The sequence below is a fragment of the Agelaius phoeniceus genome, chromosome 16 (genome assembly GCF_051311805.1).
Source record: "Agelaius phoeniceus isolate bAgePho1 chromosome 16, bAgePho1.hap1, whole genome shotgun sequence".
NCBI classification, from domain to species: domain Eukaryota; kingdom Metazoa; phylum Chordata; class Aves; order Passeriformes; family Icteridae; genus Agelaius; species Agelaius phoeniceus.
Genome location: NC_135280.1, coordinates 16,007,983 through 16,020,861, shown reverse-complemented (window position 1 = coordinate 16,020,861; position 12,879 = coordinate 16,007,983). Strand labels below are relative to the sequence as shown.

Below are 12,879 nucleotides of genomic sequence, written 5' to 3'. Positions count from 1 at the left end.
GTGCACAGCCCTGGCAGTGAGTGCCTGTGGCTGTGCATGACTTTTGACAGTGTAATGACAGGAGGGACCCGAGTTAGAGGATGGTGCCCACCCTCAGTGCTCCAGCCCTTTTCCCAGGCCATGACCCCAGAACACAGTGGGAAAGCCCATGTCTTCAGTAAGCTGGCACCCACCACATCTCAGGGTCCTGCCAGTTCTGCCTGTTCTGCCCCTTTCCCCCTGCAGCTCATCCCTTAATCACAAGCAGCTTGGGGAGACAATGCAATAACCACACCAAAGAATCAGGCTTGTTCCCCTTTGTCTTACTCTTCTTTGAGGCTCGGCAGTTGAGGCGAGCCATCACGCCCACGGCCCGGCTGTCACACGTCCGACTCACCGCCTGCCAGGGCAGCCAAGCTCCTCGGCACGAGGGCAGCGTGCCACCAGCACCAGGTACCGTGGCCCAGCACTGTGGAAGGTTGGCAAAGCAGAGCCGGGTGGGCTGGCACGTGGGGCTGCCCTCTGCTCCCCAGCTCTAGCCCTCACCGAGCACCTTGGCTCTCAGCTCTCACGCTTTCACCTCCAGACAAACCATCATCTCAAGCGGGACCACTGAGTTCTCCCCAGAGACGGAGGCAGCCCCCCTCCTCCCTCCAGCACATGGCATGGAGGCTTTTAGGCTGGTTTTCGCTGAGTTCACACAAATCTCGCCTTCCCCTTTCCCAGCCCCCCTTCCCCGCGCAACTGAACTCAGCCATTGAGCCCAGCGAATGGTTTATTTCCCAGGTTAGCACAAAGCAGGGGTCTCTGTGTGCCCCTGGAACCAGCAGAACAAAACGCACAAAGACGTTAGAGGGCCATTTGTAACCAAATCCCAACACACCAGATACTGTTGGGATTATGTCAGAAATATTTTCCCAGAATGCCTTCCCTCCATGCTCCCTCCTACAGATGTTCGGCCCCCACACCACAGATGTTGTTCCTCTTGCAAAATGAGCTTTCCCCTTTCTCTCTGAAATGCCCCTGATGTTTTGCACATTGTCTTTGCCGAAGTCTCGTTTTCACCCTGCCCTCTGCATCTTCCCCTTCACTGATCTCTCACTGACAAATGTGTGGAAAGGCCAATCTGCCTCCTCAAACAGGGATGAGGGGATGGCAGCAGGGCTCTGCAGGGATGTGGACTATGGGATGTCACTGTCCCTCTTGCCTTGTCCCCACCATGCCCATCTCAACAACTCTCTCCCTGTTTCAGCTTCAATGTGTGACCTCCAGGCTCTGCAGGCCTGCTTCATGGGACTTGCTGGACCTCACTTCCCTCAGACGATGATGGAGGGACACAAGCCAGACCCTTTGGAGGGTCCTGGTGCCTGCCCATGGGCTTGGTATCATGCTGCTCTCCTGTGCTGCATGCTAAGCTGGAGGGGGACAGGGTCTCCTTGCTGCTCCATAGCTGCTTTGGGGGAGAACATCTCTTCACTGGCCAAGGCCTTTGGCAGCAGGGATTTTTCCTCAGGGATGAGGGCACGTTTCAGGCATGTTTCAGACACATTTCATTCACCAGCAGGAATGGCCAGACCTTCCCCTCCAGCACCAGCAGCCCACGCAGAACACGCAAGGGAATGGCCTGGCAGCGCGTCAGGGCCGTGCTCCTATCCCTGTGACCGACCGACCGACAGACAGACAGATCTCCGTCGGCAGTGGGCTCACACTGCCAGTGCCCTCGCTCTCCGGTGCCGGGCTCCTCCCCAGCCCGCCCGTGTGGAGCCGTCCCGTTTCTGCCTTGCCCTGGCTCAGTGAGCTCCGGCGGGAGTGCGGGCATCGGCCCGGCAGCAGCGCGGGAGCTGCGGGCACTGCAGCCATCGCAGGCCCTGCTGACCCCGCACACCCAGCGGCGCTGCGGGCAGGGATGCGGGCCCGGGGCTCCGTCGCGGCAACAGGTCGGGGCGCAGGGCTTGTCTCCATCCTTCCCTCCTCTGCTAGTAGCGGCAGCCGAGAAAAAACATTTGTTCTGACACACGCGGGGCTGCCAAGCTGTGTCAGGCGCTTTGATGGCCGGGGCAGCAACCCCGACCGCTTCCTCTGCCAGCGGGAGAGCCGAATCCAAGAGCCGCGGAGCACGGAATCTCCAAAGGACTTCAGGTGGCACCTCCAGTCCGGGACATCGCAGCTCTTTTATGCGTTACGAGACATTTCTTTCCCGTCGGTGCTTTTCTCTCTCCCCAACAGGTTATAGTTATACACGCAAAGAAATCCCAGAGCGGAATCCCGGAGAGACAGAAATCAGAGGAGCTGTCCCGACTTTTGGGGCATCTCGTGATTTACACCAGCGTGGCCCAGGCAAAGCCCTTTACTCAGCACCTGCTCTGAGTAAGAATCCGAAATTCTGCTGGTCTCCCAGAGAGCTGGAGTGCAGCATGGGGTTTTTCTTCAAAGATAGAGTTTATTGCTAAAAATGTTTTGATCAGTGATAGCTCATATTTACATTGATATGTTTTTAAAGGAATATTCAAGTAAACATTTCCAATAGTTTCTGGCATAATCTCTAGCTTTTTTTTTTCCTATACACAAACGTTAAAAATAAATAAACTGTACACAGAAAATTTCCTTTAACATCTCTACACCACTATATGTATTCCCACACAAAAAAACAATTCCACTCTTTCATAGATTTGTACTTTTCTTTAAAATTTCCTTCTTAATTAATTGTTATACACTTTTTAAAAAAAACACTAGAGAGCTTGGCAAATTAGTTCAAATATCAGTGACAAGGTCTGAAGAAGATAAAAAAAATACAGCACAGAGAAACAACCGTTCAGGGATGCTGCGGTTCTTGTTTTTCTTTTTTTACACCCTCCGCCCCTTTTCTCCTTTTGATAAAGACATCTTTACAAGAAATTTCTGCCCTTCCCTTCGGCAGGGAAGTGCTTGGGTTCTGTGGGGATGGGTTTAAAATGTGGTCCTATGTCTTTAAAATAATAATAATAACAATAATAATTATAATAATAATAAAAAAACAGCTGCGATTTCCCCCCCCCCTTTTCCTTTAAAATCTCTCTATTTACACGGCTGGTAGGTTTTTTTTCCTTTTTTTTAAGTTTTTTTTTTTTTAATTTTCCTTTTGTTAGAAGGCTATATACGTACAAAAATAGACATCTGATTGTAGTGCTTTACTGTGCCTTTGGCCTGCCCTGCAGTTCCTGGGTTCGCTTTCCCCCCTTTTGAATAAAATAATATTAAAAGAAGTCCAAGTGAAAAAAAAAATAACAACATAAAACAAACAAACAAACAAAAAAACCAAAGAACACCCCCCCCAAAATTAACAAAAAATAACAATAATAAAAAATAAAAAACAAAAGAAAACAAACCAAAACAAAACAAAAAAAACAAAACAAAACAAAAAAACAAAACAAAACAAAAAAAACCTCCAAAGCGGTTCATCTTCTCCCACTTCGCTCTGGCGGGTGGGGAAAAAAACCACCTCCCAAAAAAAAACTATCCCAAAAAAACCCACCCGAAAAACCTCCCCCCCCTCTAAAGTGATCCGGAGGAGGAGGGCGGCAGTGCAAGGGGCCGGGGCGGCTTAGCAGGAGCACTTGCACTCGGAGATGAGCGGGTACTGCACGGGGATCCAGGTGCAGTACTTCTGACTGGACCAGCCCTGGCAATGCCAGCGCAGGAAGGTCTTGGTGACCGACTTGACGGGCTTGCAGAACATGCCCTCGGGCAGCGAGCAGGACTTCTCGGCCAGGCAGTTTCCCTCCTTGATGTAGCGCGGCCAGAAGCGCACCCCCAGGTCCTTCCAGGCGTAGAAGACGGGGCAGTGGGTGTGCGCCCACAGCCACTGCAGCACCTTCCGCCGCGCCTTCTTGCCCAGCCGCAGGCGCGGGCCCCGGGGCGGCCCCAGCTCCAGCCGCCGCAGCTCGGCCGGCAGCGCCGCCCGCCCCCGCCCCGCCGCCGCCGCGGCGCCCGAGGCGTTGGCCGGCACCGGCACGGCCACGGCCATGAAGCCGGGGTCGAAATGGCTGCCCAGCTTCTTCCTCAGCGTCCTCTCGTCCAGGTCCTGCTCCTTGGGGTCGTACTCGGGGTCCGGGTGCTCCACGATGTCCTTGACGGGCAGGTTGTCGCTGGGCGAGGGTCGCAGGCGCAGGAAGGGCTGCCCGCCCGCCGGCAGCCCCAGGCAGAGGCAGAGCAGCAGCGCCCGGATCGCCGTCATGCTCCGGGCGGGCCCCGGCGCTGCTCCCGGCGGCCTCGGCTCCTAGCGCTGCCCGGCGGCGCCCGCCGGCTCCCGGGGGCTCATAAATAGGCAGAGACACCAGTGTCCGGCGGGGCCCGTTACTTTAAATAGCCCGGCCGGGGTTGTGTGACAGCCGCATCTGAGGCTCGCCCCGCGCCCGCGGCCGCTGGCTCCCGGGGCTCCCCGCCGGGCCGGCTCCAGCCGCGGTCGGCAGCGCCGGGGGGTCCGAGCCTCCCCCGCGGGGGAGGGCAGGGCACGGCGGCGGCCGAGCCTTCCTCCTCCTCCTCCTCCTCCTCCTCTGCCGCCGCCGCTCTCGCTCGCTCCCCCCCAAAATTCACAGCGGACTCGTCTCCATCGCCATGGTGACAGCTGGGCCGAGCCCCACGACAGCTCGTCTAGACGGTGTGACAGGGTTTGGCGTGAGACCGGAGCCCGAGAATAAAACCCTCCTTTATAGCCGGGCGCGCCGGGCGAGGGGGCGGGAGGAGGGTCACGGCGCCGGGGCGCTCGGGCGGCCCCTGCGCGGGCACGGCCGGGGCACGGGGCTCAGGCGGCGGCGGGCGGCGGCGGCAGCGCCCGCGGCCCGGCGGGGTTCCTCCTCATGGCGAGCGGCGGGGGCGGCCCGCGGGCCCCCGGGGCATCCTCGGCGTGATGGGGCTGGGGGGCCGGAGGGTGTCCCCGGCACCGGCGAGGCGGCGCGTCCCGTTTCCCTGGCGGCTCCTCGGCGGGGACGGGCAGGGGCGGGTTCGGCCGTCGCTCAGCAGCCCCGGCGACCCATGCCGGTGCCGCTGTTGCTGCCGCTGCTCCGGGGACCCGGTCGTCCGCACCGCGCTCAGCGCATCCAGCCGCGGCGCCGCTTCGTGCCCTATGCTGCCTGCTCAGCTCGGCGCGGTGTAGCCAGGCTCGGCTCGGCTCAGCGCGGCTCGGTGTCGCCGGTGTCGCCCGGTGTCACGACGTCCCACCCGCCGCCGCCTCCCGCCCGCCGCGCTCTGCCGCGCCGCCGCTGCCGCCCAAGTTAAATACGCGCCCGGCGCGGCCGCCCCGCCCCGCTGTCACTTTCCCCGCGCGCTGAGTGACAGCCGGGTCCTGCCGCCACCCCCCGGAGCCGCCCACCTCCCTCCGGAGCCGCGTCCCACCTGCGGTCCTGGCCCCGGGCTCCTCTGGAGCTGCCACCCCAGCCGCGGGCGCGGCGCGGGGCTGGAGGCGATGGCCCCGGAGCAGCGGGGCACTGCACCAGCCCGGGGCCGGGCACCGCACGGACCCCCGGGTAGCGGGACCGTCACTCTGCCTCTGCCTTCCGCAGCTGCTTTGGCTGCCCCATGTCTGCTTCTCTACAAAAGCCCAGCCGCCACCAAACCACCTTCCAACTTTACACAGAGCTTTAGTAGAATAGGGTGCCATGTCCTTAGAGGCCCTCTGGGACAGTACACCAGGGTAGGACCACTCCAGCATCAGCATCTCAGCACCCTCTGCAAGGGAGCCTGCAGCCTTCCAGGAGCATCACTCTCACTCGGGAGAAAGCATCCCTGCATCCCTCAGTGCAATATGGTGTGATAACCAGCCAGATTAAAGCACTGGCTCTTCCTTCACCTCCTTCTCAGCTGTGTGGGGCTACATCTTTTTTTTTGGAGAAGAGTTGGACCCGCAGTCTTTGAGGCACAGAGATGGCCAGCCTGATGTGTGTCAACAGTGGGAAACCCCAAACCCTCCTCACCTCCTTTACCTCCACATTGCTGAGCACTGAGCTCACACTTGAACCATATCCAGAAATTGGACACACAGCTGGTTCCTCCAGGCTGACAGTGTGTAAGAGCATTCCTGCCCATGCCAGTCACTCTCTCCCAAAGCCATGAGATAACCAGTTACCCACTGGAGCCAAGGCAGGGTGCAGAGGGACTGAGGTGGATCGTGGGGCCAGTTCCTCACCACAGTGTGCTTCTGACCTAGCAAAGTGAGGGGCTGCAGCGACAGGTCATCCCAGAGCATCCCTCTGGCACATGCTTGGGGTTGTACAGAGCTGGCTCCACTTACTAGGCTAAGTAACAGAGCATCTCTCCTGGCTTCTGTCTCTTTATCATTCCAGAAATGCCAAATGTTGGGTTCAGACAGGAAACATAAACAAATCCCCCTAAAACAGAGAGGCTGGACATTCAGCCCTGAGTCTGAATAGAGTCAGAGCATCTGCTGGACATTGGGGAGACAGAGCTGCTGCGCCAGTGTGGGAGCTGATCCCAGCGCATCCCAGTCATTTACTTTGTGCAGGAGTTTAAATGTTTCTAGCCTTTCTTCTCTCGCTCTGTATTTCTGCTTTCATGATCCCAGCTTGGTTTGCTGAACTTGGAGTTTTCTTCGCTCATTTGGCTCACACATATTCTGCAATTAGACCCATGAAACTGTACCATTTCCCAGCCTTTTCACCATTAGCTCTCAACAATTTGCAAAAGAGATGGGTGTTGCTATCTCCTGAAGCTGAATATTATCTGTGAAATGTTCTCATTATCTATTTTCTGACCCCGATGCACATGCAGTGCTTGAAGTGAACCTGAATGTGCAACCTGAATGTGCAAGATGTGCTCTGCCATCTCTCGCTGCTGGGTGGGAAAATGCAGCGCTCTCAGCAGTGTCAGAACTAAAGCAAACACAGAAATGAGAAGCAGCTCAGGGCAGAGACACCCAAGAGTCAGGAAGGGGGCAATTACTCAGCAAGATGTACTGCTGTTGGCACTGCTGCCTGAGTAAATCCTGGCGGGGTGATTAACATCTGACTGTAATTGTAATAATAAAATCCAACATGTATACAGCATTTTTCATCCTGAAGGATCCCAAAGCACTCAAGTAACTTAACTCCTTCAGCTGTCTTCTGGACTTTATACACATGCTTCTTAATCATCCTGCCCCAGGCAAAGATGTCTTTGCTCTGGCCACCCTCACCTTGCTTTGATAGGTCCCCCATGGGAGAGGAGAGGCTCTCCAGACTGGGCTGGAGATTTCCCCTTGTGGAGGCAAGATTCCTGGAAAATGGTGCTTGGCATGTTCCAGGGTTAGCAAGGGAGAAGGCGCCAATATCTCCAGGGGGCTTCAAAGACTGCAGTGGGCTAACTGCTCTGCTTTTTTGCTAGCCACTGTGAAGCATCTCACTTGGTCTTCTTCTGAGGTTCCCAAGCAGGAAAGGGGAAATGAAGACAACTCCTAGGCAGGAAATTTAAGGCTTCATTCTGTCTGCAAGGTCCACCATGAGAGCCAAAGGCTCCTTCTTCCCTTCCCTTCCCTTCCCTTCCCTTCCCTTCCCTTCCCTTCCCTTCCCTTCCCTTCCCTTCCCTTCCCTTCCCTTCCCTTCCCTTCCCTTCCCTTCCCTTCCCTTCCCTTCCCTTCCCTTCCCTTCCCTTCCCTTCCCTTCCCTTCCCTTCCCTTCCCTTCCCTTCCCTTCCCTTCCCTTCCCTTCCCTTCCCTGTGCTGTGCATTCACATCCACCTTCCCTCTTACTACTCCCTGTGGGCACACAGCCCAGCTCCCAGTCTAGCCCTTAATTAAAGGATTTCAAGTTGGAAAGGGTACATATCCCCTATCAAAATAATTCTGTGTAAGAAGAAAGGTGTCATGTTAAAGGCACTTTCTGAAAGGCTAAAGTGGTTTTCAGCTGCTTATTTTTGCTTCTTTTCCATATCTGGCATCCCTTTACGAGCTAAAGAAGACCTGGAAGATTTTGTGACAAAGCATAAGGGCATTTGTAGTTCATGTTTGAAACTTTTTTCACTGGGAGGCTGTCAGCAGGTAAACTCCAAGTACCAGCAAAGCATCAGTGATGCTCTCTTACAAACAAAGTTTTTCATCTGACAAAGTGTTTTATCTTTTAGCTTGTGTCGGACAGAACAAATTGAACTCAAAGCCAGAGGTAAAGATACCAAGCAAAACTGTGTTTGTTATAAAGTCGTTCCTATTCCTTCAGCTGTAGGCACAGAAGCTTCGCATCCACACCTGAAACCCGGAAAAGTCTCTTGCCAGGTGTGGCACAGGAAGCCCACACTTCGAAAGATGAGACTGAGAGGAGAGAATTGAAGGGAGGGAGAGGACAAGAGAAAAAGAGAAGAAGAAAAGAGAGGAGGAAAATAGAAGAGGAGAACACAACTCCCAGCCAAATGTATTTTGTCACTTTTGGTTGTATTTTTCATGCTGCTTTCTGTGTGTTTAAGTTTTCCAGGATTTCTTTATGCTTGAGAAATAATGGTGATGGGCTGGCATTGCAAATATGAGGAAAGGCTTGGATCTGACAAGACAAAAGCTCTAATTTTCACTTAAAGAACCAAAAAAACTCCCAATGGTGCATCAGGTTTTCATTAGAGATATGTTTATTTTCCAGTAGAAATACATTACCCTTCTCTCGTCAGTGAGTCTAAAGGAGCAGTTCTCAAAGTCTGCCACGGCAAGTGGCTGGCAGGGCTCCATGGGAGCCTCGGCAGCAGCTCAGGGCTGGCTGGCTCCTGCTGTCTGCTGAGGGCAGGACACATCCAGGGCCTGACAGCAGCTGGCTGGCCCGAGTCCTGGTGAAGGTGACAGGGACAGCAAAGGCCACACAGCCACAATGTCACTGTAAGGGTCAGATGAATGGGACATGCACACACAGACACACAGAGTGTCCCTCACGTTCATCACAGTGGTACTGAAGTTTAATTTATGTAAGTAGCTCAATAATCCCAGTTTTAATGAGGTTACTCACCAGCTCACACGTTTCTCTACAGGAGACCGTGATAGGATGAGATATAGGACGGCAAGAAGGTGGCCCCAGTCACCTTCTGCTAAATTCTATGTAGGTCTTGGACCTGCCCTGTTCAGCCCCACTGTCTGCTCCTCAGCCTTGGGCCACCAGCCCCAGCAACCCCCCCTCCACCCCCGGCTGCCCAGTGCTGCCCTTCCCCAGTAGGACCAGGAAGGAGCATCTGGCAAAGGTGTCCTCTGAATGTCAGGCCAACAGTGTCCCAGTGGAACCCTCCAGCTGTGCCTGGGAGGTCAACACTCACCCTGCACCGAGTTCCAAGAAGCTGATGGGGAAAAAAAGCACCCCTGAAGCTCCAAGGAGGAGATTACGTGGAGCTTAGGGGATTAACCCTAATGCTAACCCTCAGAAATAAATTTTTTCTATCTCAAGTAGGGTGGTTTTCTATTCTGTGCTTTTTTTGCCCTTATCATGACACATTTTTCTGTTTTTCAAGCTCCCTGTGACTTTCTCCCTTGTGGCATCATGATATTGTGCCCCATCTCTGTCTGTCTCACCCCCTTCCAGTGGTCACTATCCCTGGAAATGTTCAAAAGACATGGATATGGCATGGTTTAGTGGTGACCTTAGCAGTGCTGGGGTAATGGTTGGACTCAATTATCTTAGGGGGCTTTTCCAACCTAATGGAATCTATGATTCTGTCACTTCCATCCAAACTTGTTTCTTGCCATACACCAGGCTCGGTATCTCCCTGTTTTCTGTGGAGCTGTACCTTCCATTTCCCTTCAACTGCCTTGAGCTGGTCCTTCAGCATTCTCACTGTGATTCCTGCTCTCTGCACTGGCTGTATCACCTACATCTACCATACCTGACACCACTCACTTCAGTGCCCCATTTCCCTGTTGTCCCTGAGACTTCTGAAATCACTTTACTAGTTCCAGTTAACAGTCAGCCCAATTTCTGGCACATTTTTAGTATTGCCTGATGTTATAAATGCTTTTTAAAAACCTACCCTATCACCATTGCATGGGAAGCAGTCGGAGGTGGTGGTTTCCTCCCTCCTCTCTTAGAGCTCGGAGTTGGTTACATCCAATTTACTATGGCCTACAGCCTGGGCAACCAGAAGAGGTGATGCCCAAGGTGGTGGAGAAGGCTGGTCTGAGCTAAAGGTTGGGTTGCTCTCAACCCATTTCTAGTGACTACAGTGCTCACCAGCCGCTGGGCTGTCCTGAGCAGGCTGGTGCCTGCACACAGCACTGCAGGAGCTGCTCCCCTGCAGCCACCAGCAGGTTTGCTGCCACTCACACTGTGAATATTCACATGCATCAGTCATGTGGTCCAGTGCTTGTGGGAAGGAGATCTCACCCTCCAACAAGGGAATCTGCAGAAGCAAAGTCCCTGGTGCAGCAGTTTGTACTTCTTACCCTCCCTCAGCCCAAAGTATCCATCACATATCCTGGGGCCTGGGAAAAAGGTGGGATCTCAGGGTGGATCCCTCTAAAACTCTCCTCTTCCAGGGGACCTGGAGGAACACTGCGCAGTGCAGAGACCAGGAACGATCTCTGGATATCAGCCAACATTAAAAAACAGCAGCATGGAGCTCTGAGGTTTTACCCGCTTGGCATACATCTGTCACCACGTGTTGACACAAAGCAATGCTGCCACGTCACGTTGTACGTGGCAGTTGCTGTCAACACCAGTTCAGGGCAGAGAGAACTGCTCAGGGCAGCTATTTTTTGAAAATGTCCTGAATAAAGGGCTGGACCAAGCCTTTGGGACACAGCCTGCCACTAAAGGTGGCCATGCTGGGGAGCACTCTGGCTCGAGGACTCCTGAGACACGGCTCAGGGAGAATGTGTGTAAACCAAAGACAAATGACCAGCCCCAGGCCAGCCTGGTGACACCAGGCTTTGAAAATTTGTGACCCCTACCTTTCTGCTTGGACATGCCTTTTGCCACTCTGGAATACAGGAAGACCCGGTGGCCAGTGTTGGGAACTCTTGCCAGGCAGATGAATAGAATCACAGAACAATTAAGGTTGAAAAAAACCTCTAAGATCATTGAGTTCAACCATTAACCTGGCACTTCCAGGTGAACTGACAAGCCATAGCCCTGCACAGCACATCCAGCCACTGCCCAACTCAAATGGGAATCTATAAGGACTCTCCTCCAACAGCAGCTGGACCAAAGATCCAGCTACAGCCCACCCCCAGCCCACTTCCCATCCAAACAGCCATCCCCCAGCAAATGCTGCTGAAGAACTTTCTTTCTGCTGCTCTTCTCACCTGTCCTCAGTGCTGGCTGAAGCTCTTCTTCCTGCAGGGCTCTGGCAGGTTGGTCCCTTCCCCAAACCACTGCTCCAGGCTCCCTCCTGGGTGCAGACCCATGTCCCATCACAGGGATCGCATCCCAGCCAAAGGTGGCTGTAACCAAGGTGGGATGGAGGGCAGGGCTGTGTATTGGAGGGACCTCAGGGTGCTCCAGCTCAGCTGACAGCAAGGACAGGACACACAGGGCACATCCAGATGTTCAGTCACCTGCACTCAACCCTTCTGCCCTTGCACCCCCTAGTGCACTGCTTCCCAGGGCACCTCGTGCTGAGGTTCCGTGGCACCTGGCTGACCTGCCATGCTTCATCTGCCTCTGCAACTGCCTCTGCTCCCCAGTCTGGCACCCCCAGCACAGCCCATATTCCCCTGGCAAAAGGGCTGTGTCTTGGGAGTTGCACTGAAGGCAAATGTACATGGACAAATGTTTTACATCTTTTTTTTCCTCTTTAAGGGTTTTTTTTTTTAACCTTTAAGGAATTTTTTATATTCTTTGTTTTTTTTCTTCAAATATTACCCTGGTGGGTGGCCTCAAGAGGCAGAGAGGTGCTCCCACGACCATGCTGGTGTGCTGCCTGTGGGACTGCCTTGCCAGCTGACACGGCGGGTGATGTGTGCCCCTTGCTCTGGGGACACTGTGGGGTCTCAGAGCACCTTGCTCCAAGCTCACACACATGCACAACCTTCACTGGGTCTTTCCTACAGTGCCACTCCAACCTACTCACTAGCTTTGGGAAGCTACATCTCAGAGATTCTCCAAAGGAGAGGTGTCTCCTCCTTCCAGCACTGCTCCCCTCCCTCATCAAAGCATCAGAGGAGGGAAGGGCTAGGAGGGTCTGACAGCTTAAATCACCAGGAGACAGGGGAACCTCAGTGACTGTGGAGCTGCACCTAGTGCCCACTAAACCAAAGTCTGTGGAGGCCAGAGCAATTTGAGGAGAGTGTGTTCAGGGGTTAGTACTGCAAATCCTGGTGCCTCTCCTGTACAAGGGACAAAGGTCAGTTCTGGGGTACCTGAGTTTGCTTCCTCCTGTTTCATGTAGCTCCAGTAGGGACATTTCTCACTGCAGTGACATGGGTTCCTGACCAGAAGAAGCTAATGGAAAGCAGCAGGAGGCATGAGCTGACACAGGATAGAAAACAGGATCCTATGTCAGCATGTGGCCTCATGCTGTCCCTGAGGAGGTCACTTTTCACAGAATCACAGAATCTCCTGAATGGGAAGAGACCCACAGGGATCACTGAGTCCAGCCCCTGTCCCTGCACAGACACCCCAACAATCCCACCCTGGCCATCCCTGGCAGCGCTGTCCAAACACTCCTGGAGCTCTGGCAGCCTCGGGGCTGTGCCCATTCCCTGGGGAGCCTGGGCAGTGCCAGCACCCTCTGGGGAAAGAGCCTTTTCCTAATATCCAGTCACATCTCCCTCTGGTCCATTCCTTCTGCTCCACAATGCCAACAGAGCTGACTCCATGCTAGAAGCTGGAGGGAAAATTCCTTTTATGTTTAAATCCTAGGGAAGTTGGCTGTGCCCCTGAGAGTGATTAGCACTGAGCCACCTCATCCCTCAACAAAGCCCATCCCAAAGCCAGGAGGGGCAGAGAAGGGCTGCTGGTGTTCAGGAGATTC

At 54.3% G+C, this 12,879-nt stretch overlaps 1 protein-coding gene across 1 annotated transcript; it reads right to left on the bottom strand.

The window, feature by feature from the left end:
• Positions 1–2,646: 2,646 nt before the first annotated feature.
• On the bottom strand, positions 2,647–5,241 carry LOC129127393 (noggin-2-like). The gene has a single exon (XM_077186943.1). It carries the CDS (start codon positions 4,190–4,192, stop codon positions 3,560–3,562), a length of 633 nt encoding a protein of 210 aa, XP_077043058.1. The 5' UTR covers positions 4,193–5,241; the 3' UTR covers positions 2,647–3,559.
• Between the last annotated feature and the right edge of the window lie 7,638 nt (positions 5,242–12,879).

Bases quoted from the DNA above. Each gene is read 5' to 3' on its own strand.
- LOC129127393 (XM_077186943.1), bottom strand. From the start codon at position 4,192: ATGACGGCGATCCGGGCGCTGCTGCTCTGCCTCTGCCTGGGGCTGCCG.